This window comes from Rattus norvegicus, chromosome 13 (assembly GCF_021556685.1).
Source record: "Rattus norvegicus strain SHRSP/BbbUtx chromosome 13, alternate assembly SHRSP_T2T, whole genome shotgun sequence".
NCBI lineage: Eukaryota > Metazoa > Chordata > Mammalia > Rodentia > Muridae > Rattus > Rattus norvegicus.
Window position 1 is genome coordinate 105,766,815 of NC_141546.1, and position 16,416 is coordinate 105,783,230.

Genomic DNA, 16,416 nt, shown 5'->3' on the forward strand with positions numbered 1-16,416 from the left:
AATTGAACTCAGGACCTCTGGAAGAGCAGTGGGTGCTCTTAACTGATGACCATCTCTCCAGCCCAGTTGGCTTTTTCATTTACACTCCTCCCCCCACCCCCGCACCCATACATGCGCACGCACATGCGCGCACGCGCGTGCACACACACACACACACACACACACACACACACACACACACACACACCTGTTAGCCCTGGAGGACAAAGGCATTAGGAAATAATGTGGAAGGACATGTTGTTTGTAGGAAAGAAAGGATGGTGTATCTTAAATGCCAGGTCCTCTGCTGGAGCCTGACAAGTTACAGGTACTGTTTGTGTATAAGGAGAAAGAGTCCCCCTAAGTAGCATAGCTCTGACCCCTGTGGGCCGTTTCAGGACTGGTACCATTCATAGAATGACTCTGCTGTCTGTCTCTGTAGATTCAACTTCTGCTGCAGTATTTGAAGAGCGACCCCAGGAAAGCTGTGAAGAGACTTGCTGTTCAGGATCTGAAGCTGCTCGCTAGTAAGACACCACACACGTGGAGTAAAGAGAACATTCAGGTATATACACTAAAGGAAAGGAGATGCTAAGTTACCTAAGCCAGGGTGACATGGGTCAGAGGAAATTTCTGCCTTAATATTTCACAGTGAGGCTTAAGTTTCAACAACTGAAAGCCCCAGAGATGAACTTAAGCCAGAGCGACATCCCTGTAATGCTTGTCTTGCTGTGTATGGTTTAGTTCCTCTGTTATCTGTTATCTGAATGTGTTCCCATGAGTGCCAATGACGTTCAAGGCCAGGAGGCACCAGATCCTTGTAGATCTGGACTTAAAGGAAGTTGTGAGCCACATTGTGTAGAACCAAACACAGGTCCTCTGCAAGTGACCCTCAACCACTGATCCATCTCTGTAGCCTCTGCATCCTCCCACCCCATAATAGATGTTTTTTCAAAAGAAAAAATAAAGGTAGCTCTAAGACAGTGGTTCTCAGCCTGTGGATCATGACCCTTTGGAGGTTAAACACCTTGTCATAGAGGTCGCCTAAGACTGTCAGAAAATATAGATTTATACAGTACACTTCGTAGCAGTAGCAGAATTACATTTATCAAGAACAATAAACTCTTCAACTTTTGGCTCAGAGAGATATGGAGCAATTTTCTTCAGTCATCCTGAATCTGGGTTCTTCCGACACCAGTTGCCTCCACCGTGCTACCCAAGTTTGACCCCAATGAGATCAAAGTCGTGTACTTGAGATGCACCAGAGGTGAGGTCAGAGCCACATCTGCCTTGACCCCTAAGATTGGTTCTCTGAGTCTGTCTCCAAAAAAAGTTGGTGATGACGTTGTCAAGGCTACTGGTGACTGGCAAGGTCTCAGGATTACAGTGAAACTGTCCATCCAGAACAAACAGGCCCACTCTTGAGTGTACCCTCTGCCTCTGTTCCAATCATCAAAGCACTCAAGGAGCCACCAAGAGACAGAAAGAAGCAGAAAAACATTAAACACAGTGGAAACATCACTTTGGATGAGATTGTCAGCATTGCCCAGCAGATGAAACACTGGTCTTTTTGGCCAGAGAACTTTCTGGAACTATGAATGAGAACTTGGGTACTCACAAGTCTGTGGGGTATAATTTGGATGCCCGCCACCCTCATGGCATCATAGATTACATTGACAGTGGTGCAGTGGAGTGCCCACCTAGTTAGGAAGCAAGAAGAAAATATTTTAATAAAAGACTATCTGATTTAAAAAAACAATGAAAATAATTTTATGGTTGGAGGTTACCATAACATGAGGAAATATATTAAAGGGTCACAGTGTTAGGAAGGTTGAGAACCACTGGTCTGAAATTTTTTTGCCATTTGAATTCATAATCTGGAGTCTCGTTTCCTGAAGGGAAGAGGACTTGGGAGATTCTGGAGACAATGTGGCCAGCGTGACATGAACACAATAGCCTTGGTTCCTTGCATAAGAACCGCACAAATAATAGGATGTGAAAGTGGGAAAGGGACAGGTTAGAGAAGGGGTCAGAAGGACTAGGTGGGCATATGAGGGGGTAGTGGGTGCATATGCTTGTACTGTTCTGTGTACACGAGAGGGTAATGTGTGAGTGAGTTCATACTGTACTGTGTACACGAGAGGGCAATGTGTGAGTGAGTTCATACTGTACTGTGTACACGAGAGGGCAATGTGTGAGTGAGTTCATACTGTACTGTGTACACGAGAGGGTAATGTGTGAGTGTGTTCATACTGTTCTGTGTACATGAGAGGGTAATGTGTGAGTGTGTTCATACTGTTCTATGTACACGAGAGGGTAATGTGTGAGTGTGTTCATACTGTACTGTGTACACGAGAGGGTACTGTGTGAGTGTGTTCATACTGTTCTGTGTACATGAGAGGGCAATGTGTGAGTGAGTTCATACTGTACTGTGTACACGAGAGGGTAATGTGTGAGTGAGTTCGTACTGTTCTGTGTACACGAGAGGGCAATGTGTGAGTGAGTTCGTACTGTTCTGTGTACACGAGAGGGTAATGTGTGAGTGAGTTCATACTGTACTGTGTACACGAGAGGGCAATGTGTGAGTGAGTTCATACTGTTCTGTGTACACGAGAGGGTAATGTGTGAGTGAGTTCATACTGTACTGTGTACACGAGAGGGTAATGTGTGAGTGAGTTCATACTGTACTGTGTACACGAGAGGATAATGTTTGAGTGTGTTCATACTGTTCTGTGTACACGAGAGGGTAATTGTGAGTGAGTTCATACTGTACTGTGTACACGAGAGGGTAATGTGTGAGTGAGTTCATACTGTTCTATGTACACAAGAGGGCAATGTGTGAGTGAGTTCATACTGTACTGTGTACACGAGAGGATAATGTGTGAGTGAGTTCATACTGTACTGTGTACACGAGAGGACAATGTGTGAGTGTGTTCATACTGTTCTGTGTACACAAGAGGGTAACGGCTACATATGTTAATAGTGTATATACATATGAAATTATCAAACATTAAAAGAAAAGAATAAACCCAAGGAGAATGTCCAGACGTGGTGTACGCCTACAATACCAGGTAAGGGGCAGGTGGATTAGCGTTGGCTACGCAGTCTGCATCGAGGCTGGGCTACATCCAGAGACACTGTCTGGGAGAAAAGGAATCTACTTGGAGAAATTAAGAACATCTATGTCTAGAGACCAGAGGGCAGATGTAGCTGATGTTACAATTGTGGAGTCACATTGGTGAGTGTGCCCAGGTATGTGAAGCTCAGGATTGGATAAGTGCTGGGGAGAGAACATGGCAGGGTGAGTGGTGAAGTGAGAGGCACCCGCTGAAGAGCCTGATGGGAGCTCCTCGTGGTCACTTGAGTGGTGAGAGACTGTAAGCTGATGTCCCTAGCCTTCTGTCTGCTGTGACCTGTTGGTGGATAAATGCATACAATCATGTGAAGCTTCTCAGCTTCAGAGTTCTGTTCCAGCCGAGTAGTCATTGAAATGTATGGACCTTGGGTCTGACGACGATCAGTCCTGAGATGCTGCTGCTTCTGGCCTGTTGGCTGAGAGTGCAAGTGTAGTCGGCTGCATTACGCCAGAGGGTGGAGCCAGTTTTGCCTTATCAGTGTGATATGGTTCTGCTGCTTGCTGTCACTGGGAAAAGGCACCCTGCTGCAGATTGATGGAACTGTCCGGGAAAGGAGGCAGATTACAAGGGCAGAAATCTGGAGTGGATGACACTGGAAGGGCTTCTGTGTACAAGGGGTTGGTTCTGCCTGCTTCACACAGGAGCAGGAAGGGGACAGGTACTATCCTGACATAGGTGCTGAGTTGGCAAGTGGTGCCAACTGAAAAAACACCGTGTGATTTTACTCAGTTATTTTCACATTTATTTCTCTGGGTGAATGGGGTTGTGTGTGTACATGGAGGTCAGAGGACAGTAAGTGACTCTCCTTCCACCATGAGGCTGCCAGGGATTGATGGCGAGTGTCTTTAACCATTGGGCATCTCCATAGCTCTGTTTATTTTACTTAGGAAAGAGTAGTGACTGTGTGGATGAGAAGGAGAGAGAAGGGGTTTGCAGAAGCAGGAACACTCAGGGTACACTCAGAGGCAGAGGGTTGCTGGGAGTTGACAGATGTGAGATCAACAGTATGTGATGTATAGCAAATGTGTTTTTTCTGCAAAGCTACACGATGGGTCTTTGCTTTTCCTGGATTTCAGTAGATTTTAGAGTTGGAGCTATGACACCATAATAAAGTGAACTGGGTGCTTTCTCTTTTCCTGGTCTGTAGCCCTGAGAAACAGTCACAGAAGTTTTCTCTTTCCTGAGGGCACAGCTGGTGTGCTATACTGAGTCTGAGATTTTCTCCAGGAAGTGTGGTGAGAACACTTCCCATCACTGACTGTCACAGTGGCTTTTTCTGCCTCTTTGTGAGTCAGTTGGATGTCCTTGACATGAGAGTCCTCTCTCTTCAAGCTCATGATGCTTCAGTTCGTAGTACATTTGCTGTGATCTTAGCATTGCAGGTCTCTGCGCGTCTGCCAGTGCCTCCTTTCCCTCTGGCCGGTTTGTGTTGACGGTGCTGGGGCTGGATTCAGTGTTCAGTACGCACCCCCAGTGCCCTGGCCTGTGCTCCTTGAAGTCTGTACTTACTGGAGCTTGGGTTTTTTCCATTTTGTTTTGATTTGTTTTTGTGCTTTTCAAGTGTTTTATTTTCTTTCTTGCTTAATAATGAAAACACTTAAAGCTATTAATTTCCTATTTCACAGGTTGGCTATATCCCATAAGTTACGATGTATAATGTCATCCGTGTTGCTAATTTGGAATGCAGTTTTAACAGACTTATTGTGGTCTAATTTATTTATAGAAGCTTTCTGGCTTTTTACACACTGGTTTCTCTAACCACTGCCACACACTGAAATACAGGACCTTTTCTTCACCCTAGAGCTTCCTCAGATGTGTCTGTAAGCAGTCCGTCTCCAACTGCTGACAATGTCCACTATGACTCCTGCCTCTAATTGTGTTGTGTGGGGCTGAAAAGACGATCACACTGTGAACCTGAGACTGTTATTTACTGGAAAAAGCTGTTTAGTTGTGGTGAGGCCCCGCCTCAGGACACACCTTTAATCCCTCTGGCCAGAGACCCCGACCCCCTGTGTGCTCGCCCTGACTGTCTCCCTCCCCACCAACGGCCGCCTGCTCCGTCTTCCTGGTCCTGGGCCCAGTTTGCAGCAAGTGCTGCTCTGGATGCAGTTGTTTAAGTGGGTTTTTCTTTTGATTGAAAATAGATCCATAAGGATAATAATTTCTCAGAGTTCACGCTGGACAGTGAGTCACCACACAGTTCTTTGTTCTCTTCCCTGGGTTTCCTGTGCAGAAGTGACAACTCTAAATGCAGCAATGTCTCCATCCACATGCAAGGAGTCGTGAGCCTGCCTTTCTGTAAAAGTGAGAATCTTGTATGTGCATCTAAAGCTTTGGTCACATCACAGTCCATCCACCTTGGAGAGCATTGAGCTAGCAGACAGCGGCGTGTTCGTCGTGGCGTACAGTGTTCCCTCTGTGTTCTAGTCTTGCTGTGAGGACTTAGAATCATGTCCAGTACCTATAATAGTTTATCACAACCACCTTGTGAACACGAGTTCCTAAAGGAGGGATTGGTGGGTCCAATAACCTTTAATCTGAAAGCTATGGGAGATTCTAATTCTGAATTTAAATGGGTTCTTATGAAGTGTGTCTATACCAATTTTTATTGGGGTTTGCTTGTTAGCAGGAACCTAGTGTGTGTGTCCTGGCTAGTTACGTGGATCTTATGTGGTGCAGTTTTGTCAGATGACGTTATATCGAGTCTTAATACTTTTTAGAGTTGTGATTTTTATTAACCATAAGAAAAGAGACAGATTTAGGGGCTGGGGATTTAGCTCAGTGGTAGAGCGCTTACCTAAGAAGCACAAGGCCCTGGGTTCGGTCCCCAGCTCCGAAAAAAAGAACCAAAAAAAAAAAAAAAAGAAAAGAGACAGATTTAATTTTATTTTATCCAGTTGGTTTTTTTTTTTTTAGTTTATTAAGTGACTCATCCAATTAAAAATGTCATTAGCATGTTTTAAAAGTCTGGTTTGCATTTGCATCTCGTCTATTTCTTGTCTGAACTTTTCTGGATTTAAAAAAAAAAAATCTGTACCAGGTGTGGTGAAATTGGCTATTTCATCTATGCCTCTAACCCCAGAACTCAGGATGCAAAGGCAGGCAGATCTCTGTGTGTTCAAGGCCACCCTGATCTACCTAGTGAGATTTAGAACAGCCGGGGGTATTCTAAAAAATATAATATTTGTTCTAAATCACATCTCTCCCCGTGTTTGGTTAATGGTTTTATTGGGATCTGATTACATTTATGATTTCCCAGATTTTTATTTTTATTTTAGTTTTTCTCTGTTTGTAAGTTTAATCCAACAAGACAGTTGTCCTGTGATAGAGGTGAACATTACCCAGAATGAGATAGAGTTCTGTGCTCTGAGCACATGCTCCTAGTTCACTGCAGTGAAGAACAAGACCTCCATCTTGTTTAGTACCTTTGACTGCAGCTCTCAGTGACCCAACGACCACACAGCCAGGGGCCAGCAAGTTTCCCATGCACTGAATTATCAAGAGGTAATACCCACACCTAGTTCCCCTTTATTGGTAGTTCACCACATTTGTTATGAGGGACCTGGATGGGGTGGGAGTCAGAACTCAGTACACTTACAATAACGCTGGTCTCTGAGTTTGAGCTTCGACACTGGGAAAATGCAGTAAGAAAGTCCTTGCTGCTACACTGTGTTTTCTCTGTGTTGCTTTGGTTTTTACCCATGCCCTTTTTTTCTGTTCTAGGATACCACATTAATTACATCTGGTTATGTCTTTAGAGGCTCTTTTAAGGACTCTGACAATGTGACCTGTTTTGGTTTTTCTCATGGAAAAAAAATACCTTAAAGTTTTGGGTTTTTCTTTTAAAGCTAATAAACATAGATAAATTGCATAGTATAGAAGTGTATATGTTTTGATGTGTTCTATTTATATCTGTCTGCATTTCAGGCACTCTGTGAGTGTGCACTGCATACTCCTTATGACAGCTTGAAGCTAGGGATGTTGTCTGTCCTCTCCACACTGTCAGGGACCATCGCCATTAAACATTACTTCAGTGTGGCTCCAGGTAAGGCAAAGAAAAGGTGAGAATTCCTTTGTCTGTGGTCCTGTCTCAGGTTGTCTTTCCTTTGTAAACCTTTAAGCTGGGCAGGTTTCACTTCGATATCCTGTCATATGCTGCTGATTCATTTGAGGATTGCTGCTTAATTGGTACCTGCAATGATAGAAGGGTGTCGTGTGCCTCTGACAGAAATGCCCTTGTAACTCCTGGGGACGAGCTTGTTTATCCTGTAGAACTAAGGCAAACTTTTTTTGTTCTTTTAATGAAAATTTTGTTTCATTTCTATTATTTCCTTTTCCTATCAGTTAATTTGAGTTAAATAACTCATTTGTTCTGTGTAGATAAGGTGCACTGTGGCTAGGTAGCCACTTGGCAGAAATTGCCTATTTCATCTACTGTCCAGAAAAGGACACACTGCAGAATAGTCGATTGATAATCTCTGCTGAGCCAGAATGATCAGCCTTCATAATTCTGCGTTTCAAAAGTCTGTCAGATGATCCCAGGCCAGAAGGCTGAAGACTTGCTCTCACGTGTTGCTAACAGGGGATTGTACAAGTAGACAATTGTCTCTTTAACCTGTCTCCATTTGGAAAGCCATGTTAGGCTTGATGTATTTTCAGATGATAGTGGGTCCTTCTCAGATTTCTGATGTGGTTGAAACTAGTTATAGTCTCTTAGCCTACCCAGGCTGTTTAACTTTAAGAAGACATATTTAATTAGATAGTTATCAGAGAATATACAAGCTAGCCAGGACATAACATAGATTTTAAGCCTTTCTTAGGATGGAATAGATAACTGAATGTTCTGTTTAACTGATAAGATGTTGGACTGGGTGGTAGGTGTATTTTACACTTTGTAAATTACAATTGATAATACTTGTGCTCAGCTTACATCTGAGAAAAACTTTTTAATTAAACAGAAAGGGTGAGGTGTAGGTTGGTGTTTATATGCAGGTCAGGACTGGCACAAGTGAGGCCAAGGCCATGATTGGACAGTAAAAAAGTCAGGCAGGGACAAAGTTTTTGTAAAGCGAGAGAAGAGAAAGTGAGAGAATCAAGATGGAGACAGAGAAGGACGACACAGACTGATCTGGGTGGTCTTGAATGGCCCTAGGTAGTTATGTGTGTTTCTTAAGGGGTGGATTTCTATAGTTAAATTTATCTTATCTAGATGGGTGGTTTATATATTTATCAATTGGTTGTGAGTTTATTGTGTGGATGTATTGTGCATTGAGAATTTAACGTATAAATCTGATTGATAAATTACAACTTACTGAATCATGATTTTAATGGCTTGCTGGGAGTTTATACTTTAACTACCAGGGGGCGGTTGCAGGAGTGTGGGCAGAGCCTGTGGTAGGGAGCCATGATAGGCCAGCCACTGCTGGACTTGTAGAGTCCTGGCTTTACTGGGTAGCTAGAACCAGAGAGTTCTCGATTAGCAGAGAGCCACCAGGAGAGATACTATCCAGAAATAAATTATGGTTAGTTCCATGTGGGCCCACTGGTCCGAGAACTGACTCTAGGAACCAGTGTGGCAGCATGCTGGAACGGCTCGAGGAACACCTAGGTCTGAGAGTGCTTGGGGGCAGTGTGGAACCACTGAGGTAAAGATCCCCGCACTGCCATTTTGCTATGGGTGCGGTGCTAGCGAGGGGTAAAGGTTACCATTTTTAAATATTGACTGCAGCAGTTCTGCTCATGACCACATGGCAGGAGATTGTTGGGTAGATTCCCTGCCATGTGTCGTGATAGGAACTAGGACACATCGCCCTCTTGATCTTCTACATCTCCCTTGTGTGAGTGTCCATATGTGGTCTGGACTGATGGTTGCCATGACTGACTGAATTGGGAGCCACAATTAAGTAGAAGTGTGGGGTAGAATGCATTGTGGGGTAGAATTGCATTGTGGGGTAGAATGCATTGTGGGATAGAATGCATTGTGTCGATAGAAGTGTGGGGTAGAACGCATTGTGGGATATAACGCATTGTGTCGACAGGACAGTGACTGAGACATTCAGTCTCTGCAAGGCACTGCCACGGAGGCTGTGTGTGTGTCACAGCTAGTCCCTGTAGCATCTGTGTGCACTGTGACCTAGAACCAGTAATGAGGCCACAGTGTCTTTAGTAGATGGGTTTGGGGGCTGTGCTCTTAGCTGTTCTTTGGTCTTTCCTTCTGTGTTTTAACCTTACTTAGTGTTGCAGTCTTTCTAATCCTGTGAGCTACTCACTATATGTTACCTATTTGTATAACGAAGTGTGCAACATTTTGAGTCTTAAAACTGACTTTTTCTGGGTTGGGGATTTAGCTCAGTGGTAGAGTGCTTGCCTAGCAAGCACAAGGCCCTGGGTTCGGTCCCCAGCTCCTAAAAAAAGAAAAAAAAAACTGACTTTTTCTTCGCCCTTGTCCATCATTCAGTTTGAACTGCGTTCTGATGATAGTTCTGGTATCTCCAGAGGTTGCCCATGGCTGCAGTTCTCTGGAGCCTTGGCCAGAACTGTCAAGTCAAAGGTCTCCCCTTTCATAGTCTAGAACAGTGGTTCTCAACCTGTGGACTACAATCTACTTATGGGTCAGATAGGAGACATTTACATCACAATTCACAGCAGTAAGTTATGAAGTAGCAATAAAATAACAGTGTGGTCAGGGGTTACCACAGCAAGGAGCATATTAAAGGTCACGGTGTCAGCAAGGTGAGAACACTGGTCTAGAGGGTGAAGGCTTTAGCTGAGCTGCTTGAGGTCTCTCCCTCCTTTGTTTAACTCTCAGGATCTGTCTTGGTTCTCAGGATGTTTGGTACTGGCAGATAAAAGCCATTGTTTCATTTATTTTCTTACTGCCAAAATAAGTCATATGGCTAAGCCCAGGTAGGTGTGGAAAGATAAGTAACCCTTGATAAAAGGAAGCAAAAAACCAACCAAACAAAAATATCCCCTGGGATGGGAGAGACTGTCCTAGCTTTCTATCTGAACAGTGCATCATCCGTCCAGTGTGTTTCCAATACATTATTCTTTATAAATCAGTTACTGCCAGTCTTTTACCTGTTAGTTAGCACTCTTGCCTCTGAAGATACGTGACTTTGTCTTAGGATGCTATTTCACATGAATTATAGTTAAAGTTTTAAAAGTCACCAGGTGTGATGATACATGCCTTTAACCCCTGCACTTGAGAGGCCAAAGATCTCTGTGAGTTCCAGGACAGCCGGGGTAAAGAGACTGTAATAATAATAATAATAATAGCCGGGGTAAAGAGACTGTAATAATAATAATAATAATAACAACAACAACAATGATAACAATAACAATAACATTAATAAAATAAAAATTTTCCATTTTTATGCTTTAAAAGCATGACATCAGCCATTATCTACATATACTGATGCTGTATAAAATTTCAGATTACATTAATGTGCATAAATGGAAATAAAGTTACACAAAGAATAATTCAAAAAGCAATACATTTTTGCTGGTTTGTGAGATTTAGAGAAATTTCTGTTTCCTTTGGGCTTTCCTGCTCCCTCCCCAATAAATTTTCTAGTAGTAAATCTTAATAGGGGGGCTGGAGAGATGGCTCAGCAGTTAAGAGCACCCGACTGCTCTTCCAGAGGTCCTGAGTTAATTCCCAGCAACCACATGGTGGCTCACAACCATCTGTAAAGAGATCCGATGCCCTCTTCTGGTGTCTGAAGACAGCTACAGTGTACTTATATATAATAAATGAATAAATCTTTAAAAAAAATCTTAATAGGGGAAAAATATCAAGTTATAAAACATCACATAAAGAAGAAAGAAAATGGCTACCCCCTAGGAGTTCATTTTCCACAATTCTGAAAAAAACTGGCTATGTTGTTTCAGCTTTGTTCCATTTTGTCTATCTTAGAACACAAGAATTTACCTAACTGGTATTGTTACATCTTACCAGGAATCAGTAGATAGTTGTATAGCTTACACTGGCGGAAACTGTCTTGGCTCATGCCTGATGTAATTTTCAACTGTGTTGACCTCAAGAATTAAGGTCCTCTGGTACGAGAGGCAGGTCAGAGCCATAAGAAGGATAAAAAAGGCTGAGATTTGATTCTTCATGGGGCTCACACATTTACCACCAAGAGCTTCTCTCCTGTAAACTACAGTATCCACAGCCTACATAAGAGTCAGCTGTTCAACACACAGCATGGGACTTGTCACAGACTTGGGAATCTGATTTTTAAGGGCACAGAAGAGTGTTGTGTTGTGTTGTTAAGTGTATGACTGCGATGGTGGGCTCCTAAATGCCTTTGTTCTGTTTCTTCTGTAAAAATAGAGTGGGTCTACTGAAGAGCAGTGTGGTCATGGATTTCTTACGTGACCCTTCTGAGGTATAACTTCAGCAGTGTGGGGCAGGAAGAAGCAAGCAAAGTGTTCCTTATCTGACAGGAGGTGACACTGGCATCACCATCTGGCTGGAAGTCCATCAACTCCTGAGTGCAGCCTGTAGTTATTTTGGCTTCTCTACTGTTTCTCAGTCAACTTTCATTAATGTTTTTATGGGGAAAGTCTTATATTGATTTTAAAGTAGTCATTGAAAAATGGGTAACACACTCTTATTTTATCCCAACCAAGGAAGAATAAAGAATTAATGGAGTCAAGGTAGAAAATATTGTTTATTTATTAGGAATTTGATCATAAAACTGAGAAAACTGAATTGCTTTCTTGAACCTTATGAATGAATTGTAATCTGAGTTACTTTTCTCTGCTTGTTTAGGAAATGTAGGCTCGTCCCCCAGATCTTCTGATTTAGTCAAATTAGCCCAAGAATGCTGTTACCATAGCAACAGGGCCATTGCAGCACATGGAGTGAGAGTGCTGACTAATATAACTGTGTCTTGTCAAGAAAAAGGTAAGTGCACTGGGGACGGGCTTGTGTGCTGCTCTGCAGCGTGGACAGAGCTCTGGGCATTGGGTCATTCAGTCGTTAGATGATGTGCACTGGTGCAGTGTCCTGATGCATGTGTCTTAGGGCTTTGTGTGGAGACCGTGACTGTGATTGTGGAGTTGCCATGTCTTGTAGGGCATTGACCGTTTTCTTCCTTCTGTTCGCTGGTGTGTGTGTGGTGCTGGGGACAGGGACAGCCTACATAAGAGTCAGCTGTTCAACAACTGGAAACTTACCCAGGTCATCCAGGCAATAAATAGCTCGTGCCTTCACTTAGTGGCAGTGGAGCTGGCGGGAACAAGCAGAATTATCATAGAGCCCATCTCTAGGTACATGCAGCACTGATCTGACTTAACAAAGAAGGAGGGCATGTTTTATTATCTTCCTGACATCTTTTAAGTATAAAACTGGAAATGTTTCATGCCTCCATTCAAGAATGGGAAGTGCATTTTGGACAGTATCTGCCTTAGTGATCATGTTGACTTTTATGGGGGCCACAAGCTGAGCAGCCCTACCCACACACAGTGTGGTTCTTGTCACAGTATTTCTTCACAGTTTGCCAAGGCCCTACAGTAATTTGAGAAACGTTCTCAAAGTAGACATTTGATTGATTTGACTATTTGAATAAAAAAGCATATCTTGCATGTGGTGTAAGAAACTGCTGCGTGGTCTCAGTGACCTAAGTTACCTGTGACACTGACAGCCTCAGGGACCATGAGTGTTTGGCAGTACGGTGCGTCAGCTGCAGGGCATACCCGGAGCTTTCTTCTTAGGGCCAAAAGAGGCCGACTTTCATGAGACTCTGAAGGTGTTAGAGCAACTGAAAGGCCCCTGCATGGTTTATGTCTGATGGGACACAGTTTTCTTAGCTGTGCTGGTAGTGATAGTTCAGTTTCTCTTTATAGCTTCATGATCTTACTTGTTGATTTAATATTTTATACTTTCAGTAATGTGGTAGAGTTGAAGAGAGTCTTTATATTTTAGAAACAATTTGCATGTGCTTTTATAAGGTTATTTTTAAAATTTTTCATGCAGGGTGTTCATGTTTTGGACATCCTCTCCCCTTTCCAGGAAACTTAGGTTTACATGTTTGATTCCTGTATTAGACATGATGTGCCTTCCTGTGCTTGTCTCTCTCCCGACCACCCAACCTAATGTTTTCTTCCAGATCTCTTGTCTCTGGAGCAAGATGCTGTCTTTGGCCTGGAATCCCTTCTGGTGCTTTGTAGTCAAGATGACAGTCCAGGTGCTCAGTCCACTGTGAAGGTGAAGATGACGTATTTAACTCACTGCCTCTGTCCATAGCCAAAACTCTGGAGATCCTAGGGTGCAGGCCATCTACTCTGCCGTAGCTCCTCAGACTTACCATTATAAAGGCAAAAGCAGCCATGCAGGAGATATGGTGAGGAGGATATCACTGTTCTAGTGTGCCTGGGGCCAGACTTAGCCCGCAAGCAAAAGTTTTTTATCCTCTACCTTAAACATTTACCCTTTCCCTTCACTTTAAAAATTGTAACTATGTACCTCAGGCTGGCCTGGAACTCACTATGTAGCCCAGGATTACCTTGGATTGGAAACAGTTCTTGTACCTCTGCCCTCCAGAGTGCTGGGATCACAAACATATCCTGTAATACCCAGCTTGAAAAGTGGCCTTTGGCTGGTAATATCCTCAGAGGAAGACAATAGACGCCTGAGGTTGGTGCGTTTGATGAGCTTCCTGTGTTTATTAAGTTGCTGTCGACTCCCATGGTGTTCATTGCAATATGAACAGGCAGGAATCCAGGACTCTTACAAGTTTTATTTTGAGATAATCCGGATATGACCATGAAATAAAAACTTGAAAAATTACTAGGCATTAATGTCTAAATATTTATTAATTCCCCAAGTGTAGAGGTTTTAGTTCATAAAGGAAGGGAAAATTACGGTTAGGAATTTTCACCTTCAGAGGCTGGGGAGTAGCTGTGCAGTTAAAATGTGCCATTCACATTGAAAGGATTGCATCCGAGTGACTGATGAGAGGGAAAGTGTGGAGGCCATCAGATGTGCTAAAGACTGTGGACTTGATTCTCTAGGGCGTGAGGAGACCTTAGACTGTTAGGATAGTAGAGAGCCCTGCCTTTGTTGTAGTTAGCTGTCGTGTAGTACTTAATGGAAAGCCACCTAGCTCATGTGGCGAACGGTTGACTTTGTTTGTCACATGTGTCCTCATTGCACTGATAGCTGGCATGGCTGTAGTCTGAAGGAAAGACAGACTGGCCCATCTTTTCTAGAGATTAGAACTAGTAGGACATTTGTGGTAGAAGACTGGAAGGGAGAATTTTAGAAACATAAAAAATCAGCTGTGGAAAGCGAGAAGCTTCCATGTTTTAGTTTCGTTGGCTAGGATAACACACAGGTCATAAGCTAGGCCTAACGGAGAAACTCCGCAGTTGTCAGGCCTTGGATTTCAGCTGAGCAATAAATAGAGAAAATTAGAAGCGTGTCTCCACACTGATGCTCACAAAGTCATCAAGGCGTCTGAAGCCAAGTCCTTAGTAAGCTGAACATGCATGTGCTGTGCAGAGCAGTGATCTTACGAACATTCTGGAGTCCATCGCCATCCCAGTTCCCTGCACTCAGTAGTTTATGAACGCTCTGCAGAAGAAGGTCCTGGGAAATGCTATGGCTTTGCCTTCTTGGGGTTAGCCTCGTGATTTTCATCTGCCGATTGAACACACTCTGAGCTTGATGTGAGTAGTCGACGCTCATTCTGCACATGTTTCAAGTACAGCGCACTTCACACTCTTGGTGTGGGATTCACAATGTTGTGTTTCTTATGGAGGAAACTGGTGAGTCTACAGAGAACGTGTGCCCTTGCGTCTCCATAACTTGTACGAGGTGATCTTCCTTGAATTTCACACAGGACTTAAGTGTAGCAGTGCACTCTCCCTCCTACCCCTTTGCAGCACTAGGGACTGAAGCTAGCCTCACAGGCTCTGCAGTCCTCTACTAATAGCATAACCAGGCTGTTCTCTCTGTGCAGAGTGCTCTCAGCTGTATGGTGAAGCTGGCCAAGGGCCGCCCACATTTGAGCCGGTCAGTGGTTGACACTCTGCTAACTCAGCTGCACAGCTCTCAGGATGCTGCCCGGATCCTCATGTGCCACTGCCTGGCAGCCATTGCCATGAAGCTCCCAGTACTGGGTGATGGAATGCTTGGTGACCTCGTGGAGCTCTACAAGGTGATTGGACGATCAGCCACAGACAAGCAACAGGAGCTTCTGGTGAGGAAGGGGAACTGGTTTGTTGACAGATACTTAAGAATGTCAGCTCTACTGTTAGACTATAGGCAAAAAGCAAACAGGTTAACATAATCCCACAGGACTGGGGATATTATAGTGCAGTTCACAGTGTTTGTCCAGCATGTAGAAGACCCTAATTTTCATCACAGTACCTCAAAAAATATTTAAAAATAAGACAGTACCAGTAACTTTTGTTGTTTTCTTTTGAGACAGAGTCTGTGTAGTGCAGGTAGACCTTGAACTCACAAGTGCTGGTTGGGATTACAGTTGTGAGTCTTTGTACCTGGCTACCAGGAGCTTTTTCTACAAGTTAACCCTCCCCAGTTCATAATTAAACCACCTGAGCTGCCCAGAAGCCCAAAAATTTATAAGCAGTATTGAGTGAGCAAAGTCTGTGCTAAAATTTCCAGTATCTGAAACACATTGTTTGCAAGCATTTCAAATAGAGACAGAACCTGTTTGGTTGAGAAGCCAAGTCAAGTTCAGGTTTAAAATAACTTTCTTAGCTGGACATGGTAGAGCACACCCATAATCCTAGTGCTTTGGAAGTTAGAGGACTGGAGTGTTAGAGGTGAAGGCTGAACTTGTAGAGTGATGAAAGCAGTAAGTGGGTGTGTGGAGAACAGAAGGAAGTGACTTCCTCACAGACCGGCACCCTGAGAACTGGCTGGCAGTCACACCCACAGAGTGACCACAGCAGGAATCAATGACACCAAGAAATGCTTTTCAAGTTTGGGGTTTTCATTTTATTGAAAATAGATTTTTTTTTCTCACATAATAGATTCTGTTTGTTTTCCCCTCTGTTCTTCCCAATTCTTCACCCATCCCCCCCCCAACCACCACCAAATCTGGACCTACCCCCCTTCTGTCTCTCACTAGAAAATGAACAGGCTTCTAAGGGATAATAATATAATAGAAGGGAAAACGAAAACTAACACATTGGAGTTGGAAGAGACAAACAGAGAGTCCAAGAGAAGTCACAGCAGCCAGTGTGGTAGAACCAACTTAAGCTCGCCCCGACCTGCTCACAGATAAATGAGACTCAAACTGTGGTCTTTATTTGGCTTTGA

General features: G+C 43.5%; 1 protein-coding gene and 1 pseudogene across 4 annotated transcripts in view; both read left to right on the plus strand.

The window, feature by feature from the left end:
* Positions 1–16,416, plus strand: part of Ints7 (integrator complex subunit 7) — a 53,439-nt gene that overhangs the window by 19,377 nt on the left and 17,646 nt on the right. For 3 of the 4 annotated variants that reach the window (XR_015635156.1, XR_015635155.1, NM_001191675.1), the window contains exons 7-11: positions 422–544; positions 7,044–7,161; positions 11,896–12,030; positions 13,235–13,332; positions 15,089–15,328. Coding sequence is in view for 1 of the 4 variants with exons in the window: in NM_001191675.1 (NP_001178604.1) it covers positions 422–544; positions 7,044–7,161; positions 11,896–12,030; positions 13,235–13,332; positions 15,089–15,328 (714 nt within the window). In the remaining 3 variants the exon portion in view is untranslated. Of the gene's footprint in view, positions 1–421; positions 545–7,043; positions 7,162–11,895; positions 12,031–13,234; positions 13,469–13,595; positions 15,329–16,416 lie in introns of all 4 variants that reach the window. The other variant, XR_015635157.1, reaches the window with a different exon arrangement.
* LOC148001887 (large ribosomal subunit protein uL11 pseudogene) lies at positions 667–1,735 on the plus strand (annotated as a pseudogene).